The 15694-nt window shown below is 38.7% G+C and overlaps 2 protein-coding genes across 8 annotated transcripts; both read right to left on the bottom strand.

The window, feature by feature from the left end:
* Nucleotides 1–2448: 2448 nt before the first annotated feature.
* LOC116255892 (uncharacterized) lies at nucleotides 2449–3369 on the bottom strand. The gene is made up of 3 exons (XM_031631979.2): nucleotides 3236–3369; nucleotides 3021–3126; nucleotides 2449–2939 (listed from the first exon to the last, which is right to left on the bottom strand). The coding sequence occupies exons 1-3, from the start codon at nucleotides 3272–3274 to the stop codon at nucleotides 2803–2805; spliced, it is 282 nt and encodes a 93-aa protein (XP_031487839.1). The 5' UTR covers nucleotides 3275–3369; the 3' UTR covers nucleotides 2449–2802.
* A 690-nt stretch (nucleotides 3370–4059) lies between these two features.
* LOC116255891 (DNA repair protein RAD51 homolog 4) lies at nucleotides 4060–14917 on the bottom strand. Of its 7 annotated transcripts, XM_031631975.2 has the most exons (10): nucleotides 14748–14917; nucleotides 13974–14059; nucleotides 10972–11084; nucleotides 8971–9052; nucleotides 8744–8878; nucleotides 8444–8557; nucleotides 8276–8363; nucleotides 6880–6950; nucleotides 4285–4434; nucleotides 4063–4214 (listed from the first exon to the last, which is right to left on the bottom strand). In XM_031631975.2, exons 1-10 carry the CDS (start codon nucleotides 14833–14835, stop codon nucleotides 4179–4181), a joined length of 963 nt encoding a protein of 320 aa, XP_031487835.1. In that variant the 5' UTR covers nucleotides 14836–14917; the 3' UTR covers nucleotides 4063–4178. The 7 variants fall into 7 exon arrangements, with proteins under 7 accessions (XP_031487831.1, XP_031487833.1, XP_031487834.1 ...); XM_031631971.2 differs by having other exon boundaries at nucleotides 4060–4434; XM_031631973.2 differs by having other exon boundaries at nucleotides 4060–4434; nucleotides 13980–14059.
* Nucleotides 14918–15694: the final 777 nt, after the last annotated feature.

The following is a 15694-nucleotide window of genomic DNA, read 5'->3' as shown; positions in this document are numbered from 1 at the left end:
ATTTTCCATAGAAACAGAATGATGCGAAGCAGCGCAGACCAGGCTACCATCATCTGTCTACAGATGTCAACCACAGATAGAAATGTAAACAGTTTGACCTCGGATGATCTGAATATATCTTAAAACGGATTCAATTGAATTTTCTACAGCTGGAACAAGTCAAAATTTTAGAAATTTATCGACCAGTTGTCCGAAGAAAAGCGATCATATTTGAGTTGTATAGCAGTATGAGATGAACCCAGTTGTAACATTTGGTTGCATATGGTAGCAAGCCAAACCAGATTTCTTGTAGAGAGAGCTTTAGCTGGAGAATTCATCTTTTGTATAGTTGATAATACCTTTAGGAACTCAAGGTAGTCGCGTCGAGCTTATTCGATATTAGATACCAACTAGCCGAAGAAACAAGTGAGACCTGTAAATCTTGACTTGAGAAGATGTTCTATTTGGAAGAACAATGTTTACTACCAGGAGAAGGATAAAATCCTGAATGAGTTGCTTTCATGGCGAGATTGACTATTAAGATTATGCAGAAAACGAAGAGATAATGCGGATCACGAGATCCCCAGAACGCAGAACACAGCGAAGGCATGAATTAGCTTTGATTACAGGCATCCTTTTTACCCATTTTTCCTAGTCTATCTTCTTTTACTTCCAACCTTCTAGCTCCCCATCACAGAGCACAGAAAGTGTTTCAAAAGCAAAGGTCATTTCAGAAACTGGTAGGTAAGGATGGAAACGTGGAATCTAGCAATGAGTTTTTATTGGCTTTCTTTTTTCTTTTTCCTTTTCTCCTTTTAGGCAAACCAGAGTAAAGCAGATTACCACCAGTTTTATACAAAAAGAGAGCAACTCCGTGGTGTTAAGCTCATATTGTCTTTTAATTTTGAGGATTTTAAATGCAACTTCATAGCCAGTTGGATGGAGCCCTTGTACGTTTCTGGGTCCTAACCCCATATTCATACACAAGCAGCGTAGCGTCTGAGTAAAATATTTACTATAACAAACATCTGTTGTTGCTTGGGTTAGGGTTTAGATCAAGAACTGAAGATTGTGGGTAGTTGGGTCACGGGAAAGCCGAGAGCAATTTGAGACATGTCATCGGAAATAGGGAGTTGGCAACTACCACCTCACGGCGATAGGACTAATTTTGTGGAATTGGAGTTGCCAAGGTCGACCATGGTTGCATTACCCTCCAGTAAGAAATGAAAAGTCAGGTTTTCAGGGGTGGAGCCAAAAAATTTGTCATGAGGGGTGGTCAAATTTGGATAGAGCCAAAATATTATTTTTTAAAATTTTTATATAAGACAAGTAAAACGCTCTAAAATTTAGATGTAAACTTTTTTTAAAACATTTTTTTATTTACATTCCCGCCTTTTGAAAAGAGGCACTAAACTAAGTTCTCGTTTAGGCAAAGGAAGGAAGTATGACTGCTTTACTAATAGTTGAGACTTAATGTGGAGATGTTTAGACTTATATTCTCACTAACGTCATTTCCATTACAGATGGACAAATCTTCTTATTTGCGGATTTATTCAATGCTGGAATCCATCCAGCAATTAATGTGGGTTTTTTTGTCTCCAGCAGCTCAAATTAAAGCTAGACAGTGAATAGCAGCCCACCCTTGGCTCTGCCCCTGCAGGTTTCCTTCCCATTCCCCTTGCCCCAAGGTGTTGGGCTACGTCAACTTGTGCAGGGGGTTGATTCTCACAAGAATTGAACCAAAGATTGGTCTTCTACCATCACTTGTTTGACCAGTTATGCCTAGCCCCTTGAAAAAAACCAAAATCTTCGTCTCTTCTTCCATATATATCTGCCGTGGGCTAGGTACGTCGACTATGCTTTAATTTACATATTGATGTCCCTCTTTCCTAAGAAGTGCTCAAGAACTAGAAACAAAAACCACTTGCCTATCAGCCGCTGCTCTGTCCTAACCTCCTTGAGGATATTAATTTGGATTTAATACCTACGACTACCTAAAAGAACAGCTTACTGCTTACTGTCAGCTCCCAGACATGGCCCAGAGGAAAGACTCTCTCTAGTGTAACACCCACAATGTCTCCGGTTCAGTTTAGTAAAATTGGCCCTTTAATATCCAGAAGGACGGCTCCCCTACTGTAACACGCCCACAATGTCTTCGCTTCAGTTTCGTAAAGTTGGCCCTTCGAAAATATCTCCTTCAACTACCTTGTAGTTGATTGGTCCCTCCTAGGCTTCATGAGGGACCCAAGGCAGTGCTGGTCATTCCCTTTAATTAATGCATGAGTACACATGGCTTCTCTCTCTCTCTCTCTCTCTCTTGAAAATTTAAAAAAAAAAAAAAGCATCCAGAAAAGCCAAACTTTATACAGAAAAGGCATGAATATCTTGAATGCCATCGTCCTCTTATCATCCAACGAGAGAATCCATGAGAAGAGCCAAAATGTATAAATAAAAGAACAACATCAAGAATACCGTCAAATTGTGTATATTACGAGAGATATTTCTGAAATTATTTACATGGAGAAGCTAGGGTTGGAGTTCACAGGGTGGTTCCACGTAGCGTACGGCTGCAAGTCACGTAGGCCAAGGAACGTAAATGGCCCTGTGTAACTCGAGGTTTCTGTTGAAGGTGGGCTGGCTTCCCCCAAAGCCAGCTAAGAGTAAGGGTTAGAACAAGGACAAGGTACTGTGGACTCCTTGCTCCTCCCAAACCTCTTAGTTACTCTCCTTTATTTTATTTGGCTACTGCATAGTTCCTGGCAAAGGACAATAGTAGCACCGCTCTGCCTTGTGATCTGCTGAACAAGAAGCCAGCACAAAGGGTCAGCAATCTGAGGCGTTGATCATCTGAAGGATGATGTGCTCGGCCTCCGCCTCCTGGGCTCTGGACCGTCGATTCCCCATCTCGCGAGAGTAGGCCTCAAAGAAACCCTTGTTCTCCTTTTCTAGTTCTTTCCATACTAAAAACAAGGAAAAGATGCTGCGGATCAGAGAAAGCAAAAGATCAGGAAACGAGAAGAAAGGGAACAGAGGACACCAACCAACTGTTGTGATGACTGGCTTAATGTTGGCATGCCTAGACAGAGTTTCCACACACTCCTCTTGGTTCATGTTGAACAGAAGGCATTTCTCAATCAGGTGTTGCACCTAACAGCGAGAAGGAACCCAGTGAGAAGATGAAGATCGTCATGACAAACAAAACATGCCACAGAGGTTATAGAAAAACTCCACTGGAGATAAGTAGTTGTGGACTTACCAGCCTTATGTAAGCAGCAGAAGCATCACCCATCGTCATCTTCAAGAGAGCGCGAGAGACGGAGACGAGAGAGAGAGAGAGAGAGACAGAAAGAGAGAGACTGAGAGAGAAAGAGGGAGAGAGATATATATTACTCAAGCGACGAGTGGAGAAGCAACCTCAGGCTGATCGGGAAGCTATATAGGAGAGGAAGACTTGCAAGTAAAAGGAGTCTTAAGAATCAAGAGAACAAACAAAATAAAAAAAAAGAACAGAAAAGACGATATGGGATGGGACCCGATGGTCCACGTGACAGATAAAGGATCATTGGCTGATAAGGGATGAGAAGATTTACAAAGTAAACAATCTCAGGGTGCTGCATGGCGAAGAACACCACCCCCGACTCCTTCACGTGAGCATGGGACCACACCATGGAGCACCAAGACAAGTGAAAAACACGGGCCACCCCCTCAAGCGGTGGCCCCCACCCCGGCCCTGTTAAGGTAACGTCATCCTGCTACTTTCTCGCGTCTCATTGCTCATAAAATTCAGAAGGCTCTCGTCTTTCACCTTTGCTAGTTTGCTGCTTTCAGCTCGTTTCATGTCCTTGTGGTACAACAGAGACAGTCAAGCAGATTGGGCAATGCCAACAAGAGCATTTTCCAGTTTCCCCTTTTCTTTTTCTGTGAAGAACCACCACATTGTAAATGAAAGACAGATGAATGCGTAAGATCTAATAAGGTAAGGCAACAGTTGGGAGGTGAGGGGTCAAGATTGTAGTTCAGAAGTGGTTGCAGTCCTTGGTCAGAGGCAGGCCGCAGGATCATTACTTGCTGGATAATAGGCTATGGCGCGTACGATTGGGATCCGTCTTTATGAGAAGCACCATCAACTGCAGAAGGTAGCCTTAGTAGGAAGACTCGGAAGTTTGCTTTTTCAAAGGCTGCTGTTTTTTTTTTTACCCCTAAGGAAAAGCGAACGTCGTAGTTCGTCCAAGCGCCTGCAACATTGATACAGTTCAAGAACAGATGGAGGGGGAGAGAGAGAGAGAGAAAGAGAGAGAGAAAGACCAGAGAGGTATGCTTTAGTATGGAGACGGTGCAGATATTATTGCCAGGCTCACGAGACAGTAGCAGCCGTATATGGGGCATCCTTTTCCAGCTTTCACCAAGCGCAGGCCTGAGAATTCCTCTCTCACCCACAACCATATGATTAGTGACCTGAACACAACATAAATGAACCGGAGTTCAGCATTGATAAACATAGGAAAGAAAATCACCCCTCCATGGACCTGATGTAAATGCAAATGCTTCACAAACATGAATCCGGACTCAACCAAGTGTGCATTGTGGGCTGCTCCATTTGCATAAAACAACAAGGTGCAGGGCACCTAGTAAATCCATACAAGGTTCAGAGGCAAACAAGTCCAAGTTACGTTTCCTAGTAAAAATCAACTTCGTCAGACATAGAACAAGGTGGCGGAAATTTCATAATTTAACGTAAACTTCAGATTTCAGAAGCTTGACTCTCCCGGAGGTCAAACTAGGCCATTCCGCGAGAGAGAGGCATGAAAGCCGTCGACACGAAATAGCATGCATGCGCTCATACTCAATTTCCAAATTCCCAAATATTATGATTTGAAGCATAAACTGTCGACCATCAGTTTTTCAGTAACTTTATAGCCAAAAAAAATAATTATGTACTTCTCACGTAGCTAATAAATTTTGAAATAATTTCAATGTCTTCTGATGTGCTTTCCTAAGAAATAGAATTCAAGATCAAGTGTTCCTGTAAGAACATGGACAAACACAACATGCCAACAAGACTTGAACAACGAATTATAGACACAAAATGCAACCCATACTCATGCAGTCAGGTACAATCTTGGGTCCATGTCACCTGGAAATCAGAACGTAGAGTAACAGAAATTCAGCAATGCCATAAAGTTTCCAACATTTTAACGCTTAAGTAGAAAGTATAAAAAGTGAGTGCTCAGGTTGAGTGCAAATCAATCCTCCCTAAGTGCAGCACCCAACAAATCTGTAGTATAGACATAAAAGCACCAAGTGAGCCCAGAAAGCAAACACACCTCTTTCCACAAGACAACGCTTACTCACACCCAAAGTCAAAGAGGACGGCTAATAAAAGACAAGGAATACTCCACTGTATAAGTTAATATTGAGAAAGACGTCTGAAGCAAATGTAAATTTGATTAGAAGAACGAGAGTTGTCCTTTAGCTAGTTATTTTCTTCATGCATATAATATGGATAATCCTACCAAAACGATGCCAGGAGTTACTAGCTGAAACAAGAAAAATCCATTAAGCATCCACCTCAAAAAATTTATGATTATTAAACCAAATGTCAATAGGTTTTATACAGGCCACAGAAATAGTAAATGAAACAGCCAAATGTCAAATAACCACTTGATGGTAAGGACCTGCAAGCCCACAACTCTCTTGAACTTCTTTTATCTTTTTTCAAACTTCCACACACAATGACTACTCACAACTTCACTCTAGCTGATATCAACAAGGCTGCCGCAGCTCTGGTGTTCAATTCAATCTATATGCAAGCCATGATGATCCTTCACAACAACATTCATAACAACAGATGAACGAGAAAAGGCAAAATGAAAATGCTATTGAAATTATTAATTAATAACTATCATTCATGTTATAATTTTTTCCTCCTCTGCTGTCCTAAAATTTGCTTATTGAAAGAAAGCAAATTGCTGACGAGGTGTATAAGATTTCAAAATAGGTACTGGCAGCCCTTGCTGACAGGAGATGAGCTACCCCCATTGATACTGGCGTAGTGCTAGAGGAAAAAGTGCCCTAAACAGGGAAAAGAGAATGAAACACGAACTAATCTAACCAATAAGTTATCATTGTGGAATTTGACCTGCAAAATTTAATAAAAGCATCCCCTACATGGGTACTAGGGATTGGTGAGGTAAATCTCCTGTAAAGGTAGAACCTTTCCCTTGATGACCCACACTGAGAAGCTTTCCTAAGTTAGTAATGACATGATAAAATGCCCCAGAATGAAGAAGGCTAGAAGCACTGATTTCATGAAACATGGTGCTCAATCGAAATTGCTCCCTTTTCAAGTACCCAAGTATTTAGATCAGAGGAAGTTCAAGAGGGCTGCATTTGTGCCCATTGGATATTCAAGTCACACTTCAAGAAGGTTACACCAGAAGAAAAAAAAAACCTAGTCAAAAGTTCTCTCAGATTCTTGATCAGCTAGCTAAACATAATCTTAAACATCTAAAGTCACTGTATGTAATAAGTCCTAGATATTTTGTTCTTCACTCAAACAAGTCGTTTGAGTTTCAAAGAATAAAAGTTCATACTTAGTTCTCTTTGAAACTACTTTGGAAAACTAGAAACCTTGTCAAGGTCTCAGCTTAGTCAAAGGAAAAGGGATCTTTATTCAACATAAACAGTACATAAAACTCCCAAATTCATATGCAGTCCCATGCATGTTATAAGAACCATACCTTAGTTTAGAAAGAAATGCAAAAAAAGTATATTTATTTTATCCAAAGACTATACTACTGCAGGTAATCATGCTTAATTTGCAGAAATAGCACCAGCTTCAGCTATAAATGACCACTTGTACCAAGGAATATTTCAATGAAGATGAGAAAGATACTTTACCAGCACTGCAATATTATATTCGATAGCTAGCTTCTTCAGAAGATAACCAATGGATACCATTGCTGAATGGCCTGCATATTTTTGCAAAGTAGAATGAATGCCTGAGTGCAAGATACATGAGATTTGCAATTTAACAACTATGACATCATGCATCATGAAAAGAAAATAGCATGTCTTCGAGGATAATTTAAACAGAAATCAGTGCAAGCCATCCAGCTCAACCCATAAACCATATTAAGTGATTCAAGAACTAATAACAAATAGAAAACTTGGATTTTAAAAGGTATGAAATAATGAAATCAAAAAGTCATGCAGCAAGCATTGCAAACCATAGGCTAAAATTTCATATATGTGTTCAGATGGAAATGGTAATCTCCTTATAGTGGATCCTTAATGGAAGCACGAGTAAAAAAGGATATGAACCATAAAACAGAAGCACGATGACTGTAAACATATTCCGCGCCCCAAACCATGATATTTGGACCTTCGAGGTAGCAAATCCCAAATAATCGCTTTCAAATGCCATAGGTTATTCAATGATTGTGGGGAGATGCTTCAGTTAACAATTTACTTTGACATTGTAACACAGTCTCTTACAATAGAGCATTAGCATGTTATAGCACCTGCTAATGTTCTTTTCTATTTAGAACATCAAATGAATCAAATTAATACCCATTTTTCACTTTTTTCTTATGCAAGATAAAAAAGAAAGGGATACTTTAACCCTTCCAAGCCAAGAAATTAGCATGTCATTTGTCTCCTCATACTTAATAACTCACTGGCATAAAAAAAACTTCCATATGACCTTTAGAGGAGATATCTTCTACAAATATTAGCAGGAGAAATGATCAACCAATGCTGGTCAATTTGGACAACAAAAGTTTTGGACTCAGGGGACAATCAACCACGAAACTGCCCCCAATCTATCACCGAATTCAGAAAGTACACAAGTTCACTCATGCAGTATATGTGTATACACATGGTCAGTCCAATCACGTTTACAGTCTCGGACATTTATCATCACGGGCACATAAAAGAGAAAATCACAGTTCAAACTTTTTGCAGCTATTTAGAATTTTCATTTATATTGTTTTTGAGTGAACAGATTTAACACCAGTCCTCTGCGGCTCTACCTGAATATGGTAGAAAGTTTCCTGTGGAATAACTATATCCATCACCATAAGCAAACAAATAAGTCAAAGCATCATTATAATAATATATCACAATACTAAATTTGATCAAAACGGCCAAAAGTGACACTATTGCCTTCAGAATTGGATGGTTCAGACTACATAAGAATGCCAGAGGATCCAAAGAGCATACGTTTCAGGCATGATCATATTTATTATTTACAGAGCGTACAAGGAGAAACACAAAATCTATTCAAGATTTATACCAGTAGAATTTCTTCCAAGTATTGGGGCTATCAATGATGAGACTGAGTCAACAATTAGCAACCGCATCTTGGTATGTTGGCCTTTCACCTACAGCAATGGACATTATGTACTTTATGACAAGAAATTCACTTTTTAATGCAACAGGTCTGCAGCAGTAGGATAGAAACCTGCGATGCTAAGGTGGATTCTATTTGATGCAACACCTTCGATAACTCAAGGAGGTCCAGGACTGGTCGACATAGTATGCTATTCATCACTCTTTTAAAGCATCTCTCCTTGTCCTGTTGGCATTATAAGACTAAAGCTTTTGCATAGGAATTTGGCTACTGAAAATCTGAAATTACAAAAGACAGGAAAAAGAAAGCAACTTTCTTCCAGAAAGAATTTATAAAATTTAAATATAAACATATTACAATCAAAAGTTTAAAAAACTTGTAATTATATAAAAAAAAGAATAAACAAATTACCTCTTTTTGCAAAAGTTCCAAAAGACCATTTACGTGACATGCAATGCGCTTGGAAGAGAACGAGCTACATGTATCCAGGAACATGACAGTACACATGTATTTATGTGCAATATATGCAGCAGCAGCAAGACAAACCTGTAGATTGCAAATGAAAAATTTTTCAGAAGCATCAAAACCAATGGGTAGTTCTGATAACTCGCAGAAATTCAGCACACAAAACTTCATACTTGTGTTTTGCCAGAAGATGATGAACCCACCAACTCTATGAATTTTCCTTCACAGAAGCCCCCTTCAAGAAGGGAATCGATCCTAGAACAAATATGCCAAAAAGTCAAAATTCCTGACACTAAAAAGGCATCAGAAGACATACTGACTTTCTTTCATTAATAGTTGGATCTTGAACCAAAGCTCAACCTGCAACTCATCCTCAGTTCCAAGTCTACTTGGTGTTAACTCTTAAGTTTCATTGATAAACTATCATAAAAATATGAACTTTTACGTCGTAGTATTAAGTTGACAAGAAAAAAATATGACAAGAAGAATATGAAGAACACTTTACCACGACCTCAAGAGCCAGGTCAAGGTGGTCGGGTCATAATTGGATCTTCATTTCTTATGAAGTCCAATTGGACTTTCATGTATTGCCAGATTAACCACTTTGAACTGAGACCCATGATAACAGAAGGCCCAATAGTTTACTCAAGCAATCTCCAGCAAAGTTAGGACCAGCTTCAGTGAACATTGTCTACCTTTAGCATGGAATGTGGTTGCCTTTAGCAAACATTTCACACATGCATGAGACATTCACGAGGATATGGAATACACATAATTTACAACTGACAGATATCAACTCTCTTGATCACAGATATCAACCTCCTTAAACAGTTTTTCAGACATGTTCTATCTCCTTAGCATAGCATAGTGCACTATCCGCTATAGCTCAAATGTACTTATTTGGAACATTTTTGCCTTCAGATAGTGCTTTAAAAGAGTTGTGTTTTGAAGAAAACATAGACCACATACTTAATTAATCTTATTTTTTGTGTGACTCAAATAAGTCAGCCATAATTCCTGCCTCATATGAGTATTAAGTAATTAAAATAATGGTTTTGAGTCTTTTGAACATGTACATCCATATGAACGCACAAATTTACGTACATTTAGACATATATATACATATATTAGATGACAGTGGTAAACTAAAGTTATGAAACTAATGAGGTGGAAGTCATAGAAAGAAGTTGCATAGTTCCAGTTTCAAATTTTCAATGAGTGTTGTCAAAAGCACACGATGAAGCACATTTTTTGTGCTTCATAGCATTGTGCACACTAAAGCACTTCAATAACTTATAAAATAGCGTAAGTAGGAAAAAGAATGTGCCTCATTGTGTTATTAGGTGCTTCGTAGCTTTTCATTTTTGCAGTGTTTCAAAATCTTTTGTACACTTTGTGCTTTTGTTGTTTGTGTCTTATTCAGTTTGCATTGTGTGGGCCTCTTTTCCCATGACACTATTTTCTGTAGAGCCTTTTCCTGTAGATACTGCGATTTTTTCCATGTACTAACAATGAAAATAATATTGTCATAACAAGGAAAATAACTGCAAATAATGTAAAGACATGCTGGGATAAGGCTTATAAACACTTTTTCTTATCTTTAATTGCCACCAATTGTGTATGAACCTTTACAGTTAGATGAGAGGGGGAGAGAGAGAGAGAGTGTGTGTATTTGGATTCTGCTTGGGTTCTGCACGTGTATATATGCACAGTTGATTGAATTCTGTGTGTGTCTCTATATATAATAGCTTTTAGCTTTTTTGTGTATTATTTATTAGCACATAGGCAGATTATGACTTTGATTAACTATTGTTTTTTCCAAAAAACTTGTGCATTACACTTTAACTCACCTCCAGGGAAGATGTTGTGCTTCACTACACCTCAGTGCTTTTGATAGAATTGTTCAATATGAAAATATTAATTGTTTTATTCAGCATATTTGAAATCAAACCTTTGTCATGTTAGTCCTTTCATGTATAATGCACCATCAATTTTTGAAGAACTGGAAAACCTGTCTATATAAGAGATTAAAGCACATCTCCTATTGCTCAGGTCATTTACTTTTAATTCACAAGAAAACTAAACACCAATGAAGCAAAAAGCAATTCTTCTAATGATTCCATACTATAACAGCCACAAAAAAATTCCTATACGAACAAAAGAAACAAATATACCCCTCAAGTCCTGTTGAAAGAACATGTTTATTCTGCTGATCTTCGAGCAGGTCGATGCCATTCAACCACGGCTGGTGTTGGCTGTCTATAATGGAAAGAACTTGAGTGATTCCCTATACATGTACACAATTACTTTTTTGTCATGCTGCAATCAATGAGTCTGCATAGAAACTGTGAACTCTGCATGCAAATATAACCTATTTCTTAAGGCTTCTGCAACCACAAAAATTAATGATAATGACCAATTTATTCTTCTAAAGTCATTTTAATTCCTTAAGTACCGAACTTGTATTTTGTCATTACCAATGCAAGAGTAGAATTTCTTGTGCACATAAAATATTCATAAATTCTCTAACTCTAAAACACTGCCTAATTTGTCATCCATTTGCAGAGTTTTTACTGAATTAAGTTTCCTGTTCTCCAAGAGTTTGAGAACAAATATATATTCATTAAATGCACATTTTTTTATGTTCTTCGAGCTTGCCATTCTATGATGTGATTAGCATGGGGAAGAACAAAAAAGTGGCATAACAGATCGCTAGCTTAATGCTCAGGAAGAATGAAACTTTTCTCTCCCTCCTTCAAGTATACCACTGACGTCCTTAAAGTAAAGGGAATGAACATTTGAAATTATGTAGCAAAAATTAATCAGGGCATTTGTTAACCCAACCAGCTTATGAAAAATTCATATAAGCCATATTGAGTTATACAAGCAAACTTCAGCCTGTCACTATTTGCATTACGATTTACAAACTCGATTGTACCCAAAGCACAGGTTGAGTTTGGAGAAGATCCTTACAGTTACCAACTTGTTCTCTATGGGTAGTTGTTTCAACACCTTTTAACTGATGCATAAGCATAATGACTCATTATTCTTCCTTGGGAACAATATTGGAGATCAAAGTGGAGCCCTAAACAGCTGACTATAGCGTGCTGGCAGAAGCTCATCCAGTCGGTGTGGTAGTTTGGCAAAGTTTAGAGGGAAAATTCAATAAAGAGCTTTGGCAAATGGTTGTGCACCAAGCAGTAATTCTATGGAATGATCTAGATTGCATCAATGCAACAGCTCTTCAGCATTTTATCAAGAAGCGTGTTCAAGTATTCCAGCAATAGTTAACTGATGATGGTAAGGACTATGGACCGATTTGTCCACCTTTGTTGAATTCTCTAAAAGAGGCCAAGTAAGTGTGTCTCCATGTCCTAGGCCGTCTTCCAGTTGAAGATCCAATGTATTCATTCTCGCTTAAGACTTTGATGCTTGAGGAATCATGCATGAGGTTGTTCATCAAAAACCATTACAGACCTAAGGTATCCTGGGACTGTAATCTTAGCCTGAACTAAGAATTTGATGTCAAACATGAGAAAAAGAAAAATAATCTAAGGGACATGTAGTGAAGTTGCAGAGCTAGAAATAACTTATTTTGAATGGATGCCACCTTTGCTTCACCATAAACATGAGATGGCTACACATCGATGACCCTTACTTGGCAAGGATTGGCACTTGGTTGCAATCCAAGTTCCCTCACTGCCGCCTCAAAGTTATGAGTAGTGCCGCTACCCACCATTGCATTAAAAAAACATCAGTTAATGCAGATAACAACATAAATTAGCCCCAATTGCAACATTGCCTCCTTCATTATTTTTTATTCTAAATCACTCATGATCCCTTAGAGGTTTCAAGTGAACAAGTTCCGAGGTCATTCAATTTATGTTATTTCCACCACAATGACCACATTCATATGCAAATATCATGTTTCTTGAATTGACTTCACTTGATCGAGAAGAGAGAAAGTTCATAAGTTATTATACATACCGCTATCTCTTATGGGTTAAAATAAACAGCATCCATGATTTTTCCCTCAAAACCTGGCTCTAACACTAACTTTCATAGAGATAACTTGTCACTTCAGAAAAACAAATATGCAGCCTAAGTACTTGCCCTCATCAAGTACTTGGCAGCCTACACTGACCATAACATAAAACACTTATGAGGCATTTTGAAATATCACTAAGGCAAAGGTATGTTAGTAGCTGATTTCACTCAGCACAAAATGACCAATACCCCAAAACTACCAAGGAAAAAGAACCTAAAAGGCTGAAACCTAAACATGAGTTGTTAAATTATGTAATTACATCATCTCATGACATGCCTCCCTATTTAATTCAAGGATTATTTGCTGAAACATGGTGACTTGGCACTCCTAGTTTGACTGGAACTGTGTCTTTCTTGCAATCACACTATTTCTTGTTCCTTCTATTGCAAATGCACAAGCATAATTCAGTCACATTTTCTTACAAACTTTTCATACCATACTGCTAGTCTGCTAGTATTTCACAACTTTTGTGTGCTTTCCATGAGATAAAGAAACTTGTTCCAAATAGAGTCCATCTAATCTAATAGTTTCCAGCATTAACAGTATCAAATGCTTACGAGTTAAAGAAAAGGCATTGGAAGAGAATTGTGTTAGTTATCAACTTATCATGAAGAGATCATAAAGACATTTCAGTAATATTTCCAAAATATCACAATATTTCCTCCCTTTAGATTATGAATTTCTGGTTTTTCTTTTTCCTACTCAGCCAATTGTTTCTGATGAGAAACTCGTCACTGAAAGGGCAGGTTAATTATCCCAGGTTTACATTCTTAATTTATAGGACCCCAGTAGAACGACCAGTAATTGATGAATTTCTGGTTTTTCTTTTTCCTACTCAGCCAATTGTTTCTGATGAGAAACTCGTCACTGAAAGGGCAGGTTAATTATCCCAGGTTTACATTCTTAATTTATAGGACCCCAGTAGAACGACCAGTAATTGATGAACCCTGTCAAGATAAACAAGGAAAGAAAGGCTATGGACTTGAGGTATACTAAGTAAATCCCCTTGTTTTGTGCTGCATCTTGCATGGCATAGACTTTGCTACCGCAAGTAATCCAACCAACAGAAGAGACATAAACCGACAGTCAATTGCAATGCCAAATTCTCAAACCCTTCAACCATTGCACAAGGACCTGCTTTAGTTCTGCTGAAGACGCCTGGCATTCCGCGAAACCAACTAAAGCGTATAGGTCATGCAGCAGGAAGTCCTCCACTATACAAAAGAAAATTGCATAAGAAACCAAAAAAGTAAAGAAAATTGAGAGAAGGAACAAGAAGAAGCTATGATCAATGTGTGTCAGTAATCAGCTGAAGAAAAAAAAATGAACGAAACCAGGCAACATAGTACAGATGATTGCAAAAAGATAAAAACAAGGACACTCTGTGCAACTTAACAAAAAGAAGCATGCATCCGACTACTGTAATGGATGAAAAGAGGGCCTCCATTCAGCACCCCTTAGTTGGTAGAAGCGAATTCCACTGCCCTGTTTCACATGTTGCCCTATTCAGGAAATATTCGAGCCGATCGCCAGTTTCCGGGTTGTTTTGATGCACCAGAAAGAAAAAGAAAAAAAAAAGAATGATAAACTTGAATATCTCAACGTTCCAAAATACAGCAAAATCCCTGCTCATCCGATTTTTCTCCATTTCTCAAGATAAATGGTAGGGGGTCATGGACAGGGAAAGATCTCCGCAACTCGCTCTCGGATCAATAATGATGCTAAGAACGCTCGATTCCAGGAGAAATGAAGCCGCCCTTTATTCTTACCAGCAACGGAAAGCGGACCGAAAAATCATAAGGCCAAAGAGGGTTAAGAATAAAAGCCGTTATTCGATTTGCAATTATCACGAAACAGGAAGCAAAGAGAGGATAAGAAACGGAAGAAAGAAAGGACACCCACGGGAAAATATGCCATGGGAAGCGCAGAACTCCAGGAAACCATCGTCGAGGACGGGAAATTCTTGCCGCAACGACTTCAGATCATGCATTTTCTCCTCTTCCTCTGTTCCGAGAGAGAAAGAGAGTTTCCCGGGCTTCGAACCTTCTAGCTATTTGAAATGCCTTCCCTACGTTCCGTGTTCATGCCCTTGTGGAGAACCGTCCGTCTTGAGATGAACGGAAGCTTCGTCTTGATCGGTGGACCACGTCGTACGACCATCCTGAGATAGACGATCGAGAGTCGCAAACCCAAGAGCTGCCGTACGAACCGCTTGCTCACGGGACGGCCGCCGTGATCCGGTTCTTTGGAGTTACCTGAGACGGGTGGGATGGATCGGATTCGGATTGGATAAACATATGGAGACCCAAAGAGGATTGGATCCAATAGAACCAAAAAAGAAAAAGAAAAAAAAAATACGAAAACTCCACTCTGAATCCATTGATCCATTTGTACCTCTACTCAAGAAGCATCATTCTCAAATGAAATTTCATGAGCTTGAATTGTCTCTTGCTTGAGGATCTTACCCTGCTGACTATGCGCGTCTATGGATAGGCCACGTACAATTAGCTCTCCCCTCAATAAAAAAGAAAAGGAAAAGCACAAAAGATCTTCTTCCATGTGAACAAACTAGTGACATGAATGAGGGTTCATGCGAAGGGTTCCAAAGCTCATAACTGCAACTAATTATATGTGACAGCAAAACAAATAATTGCTTGGTAAAATTGCCAAAAATTACCATGAAACTGATGCAAACTACCACTAATAAGCATCCTAAGATCATCCACAATGAGGTCATCTGACAATGGGAACAGTAACAAATTTGATGATTTTCCCCAAAGATTGAGATAGATTGAATTTGTCTTAAAAGAGATAGATTGAATTTGTCTTAAAAATTGTGGCAGGTTCAA

This window comes from Nymphaea colorata, chromosome 6, assembly GCF_008831285.2.
Source record: "Nymphaea colorata isolate Beijing-Zhang1983 chromosome 6, ASM883128v2, whole genome shotgun sequence".
Classification (NCBI taxonomy): Eukaryota; Viridiplantae; Streptophyta; class Magnoliopsida; order Nymphaeales; family Nymphaeaceae; genus Nymphaea; species Nymphaea colorata.
This window is presented reverse-complemented; position numbering and strand designations above follow the sequence as displayed.